The sequence below is a fragment of the Trichinella spiralis genome (assembly GCF_000181795.1).
Source record: "Trichinella spiralis strain ISS 195 chromosome Unknown Scfld2089, whole genome shotgun sequence".
In the NCBI taxonomy this organism is placed as follows: domain Eukaryota; kingdom Metazoa; phylum Nematoda; class Enoplea; order Trichinellida; family Trichinellidae; genus Trichinella; species Trichinella spiralis.
This window is the reverse complement of record NW_003529028.1, coordinates 9873-11401: the sequence shown is the minus strand read 5'-3', so window position 1 is coordinate 11401 and position 1529 is coordinate 9873. Positions and strand designations below refer to the sequence as shown.

The 1529-nt window shown below is 33.2% G+C and overlaps 1 protein-coding gene across 1 annotated transcript; it reads left to right on the top strand.

Moving 5' to 3' along the window:
• Nucleotides 1-60: 60 nt before the first annotated feature.
• Nucleotides 61-784, top strand: Tsp_12453 (conserved hypothetical protein). The gene is made up of 4 exons (XM_003368705.1): nucleotides 61-219; nucleotides 345-461; nucleotides 553-633; nucleotides 689-784. Exons 1-4 carry the CDS (start codon nucleotides 61-63, stop codon nucleotides 782-784), a joined length of 453 nt encoding a protein of 150 aa, XP_003368753.1.
• Nucleotides 785-1529: the final 745 nt, after the last annotated feature.

Here is a 1529-nt window from a genome sequence, read left to right as displayed (position 1 = left end):
AAGGTGGGTAATTTCATTAGCAGGCAGATAGGTCAGTCAGAATTCGCAGTGTGGAAAAAAATGGTCTGGGTACAGCTTCCGGATTGTATGCTGCATTTCAAAATACCACTCGGAACACGTGTAAAATGTGTACATTTTTTAAGCATAACCGGCTATTGTGGCACCAAATATGGGAAAATGATTGCATTGGCTGTTGGCGGAAGTTTAATTATATTTTTGGTAAGCAATTGCGGCTATTTGATGAACTGTTATAAAAAAATTTTAAAAGTTTATTAATACTTGTATCCCTTATATCAATATTGTTCTGTATATGATTTTTTCTTTGATCTATTGCGTCCGTTTAGATGGCATTACAAAGAAAAGGCGGCGTTTTGGACTTCGATGCACTGGACGAGAAGGCAAAGGAAGCTCTGGATATGATGGAAGAACGTTTGCGCCAGAATAATGCTAACTTGTCGAAGGTTTGCTTTGATCGTTAATGGTTTGAATTTTGTCAATTTGATCATCATTATTTACAGATGAAAAGATTTTTGAAGCGAGAAAGCTTTTTAGTGGGCGGCTTTTGCGCTGGCCTGTTGTTGGGATTTGGCTGTGCTTGATGTGAACTTGAAAATGTTTTTGTTTGTTTATGAAGTTATTATTGATGATTTTTGAAAAAAATTTGTTGGTGCTAATTCAGAATTTATAGCATTCGTTCTGTTTTCAAGGCTGTGATGGCGCTTTTCTGAGCAGCACTGCGAAATTGTGTTACCAATCGCAGCATAGTTACTTGCTTGTTCGCTAGAATTGTATTGAAAGATTTTCAATGAACAGCATCGCACGGATTAGATGTTCTCGTATTTCGAATAAATAAAATTTTTTGCATCATTTATCCGTAATTACATGCAAAAATAATGGGAAAATTGACACATCTAATGTACAGTATGCTAGATATCCGTTCTCATTTTCAATTAACGTATACATTGCAGAAGGTTTATTTTGAAATAAAAAATAATATACATATTTCATTAAAAATATTTTAAATTTAAAAATAAACACAATACGCCCAAGTTTAATTTATTGTAACTTATTACCCAGGAAAAATCAAGTTCAAATTTTTTTCTAGCCGTCATGTATAAAATTTTTACACGGCTGAAAGTGTGTAATTTTTGTTAATTTGAAGAATATTGAATGAACATTTTTGCTCTACAACTGCCACTTATGTTTCTAGCTAGAATTTAGTTGATATTTGTTTGAATCAAATTTTTGTTAAAGATGCTGAAACTTGATTTTTAGTTTGGTAATCATCGTTCAAACACTGCTGCCTGAACGAACGTGCTATAGTTTGCGTGTGAATTTTACGTATGCGTTGATCGCTTGAGTGAAAATCTAGATTGAATCAATCGAAATAAACGTACGTTGAAATCGATCACGATTTGTATTTATTACGATTTTATTCTTGATTACAGAAGGTGTTAAACTTTCACTGAACGCTTGTTTTGACATGAAAGCTGATCATCTTAGCGAAAATTGACTAGAATTAACACGGT

Excerpts from the sequence above, each read along its gene's own strand:
- Tsp_12453 (XM_003368705.1), top strand. The coding sequence starts at position 61 with ATGGTCTGGGTACAGCTTCCGGATTGTATGCTGCATTTCAAAATACCA. Across the intron at positions 220-344 it reads GAAGTTTAATTATATTTTTG|ATGGCATTACAAAGAAAAGG; the intron begins GTAAGCAATTGC and ends GCGTCCGTTTAG. Across the intron at positions 462-552 it reads ATAATGCTAACTTGTCGAAG|TGGGCGGCTTTTGCGCTGGC; the intron begins GTTTGCTTTGAT and ends AAAGCTTTTTAG.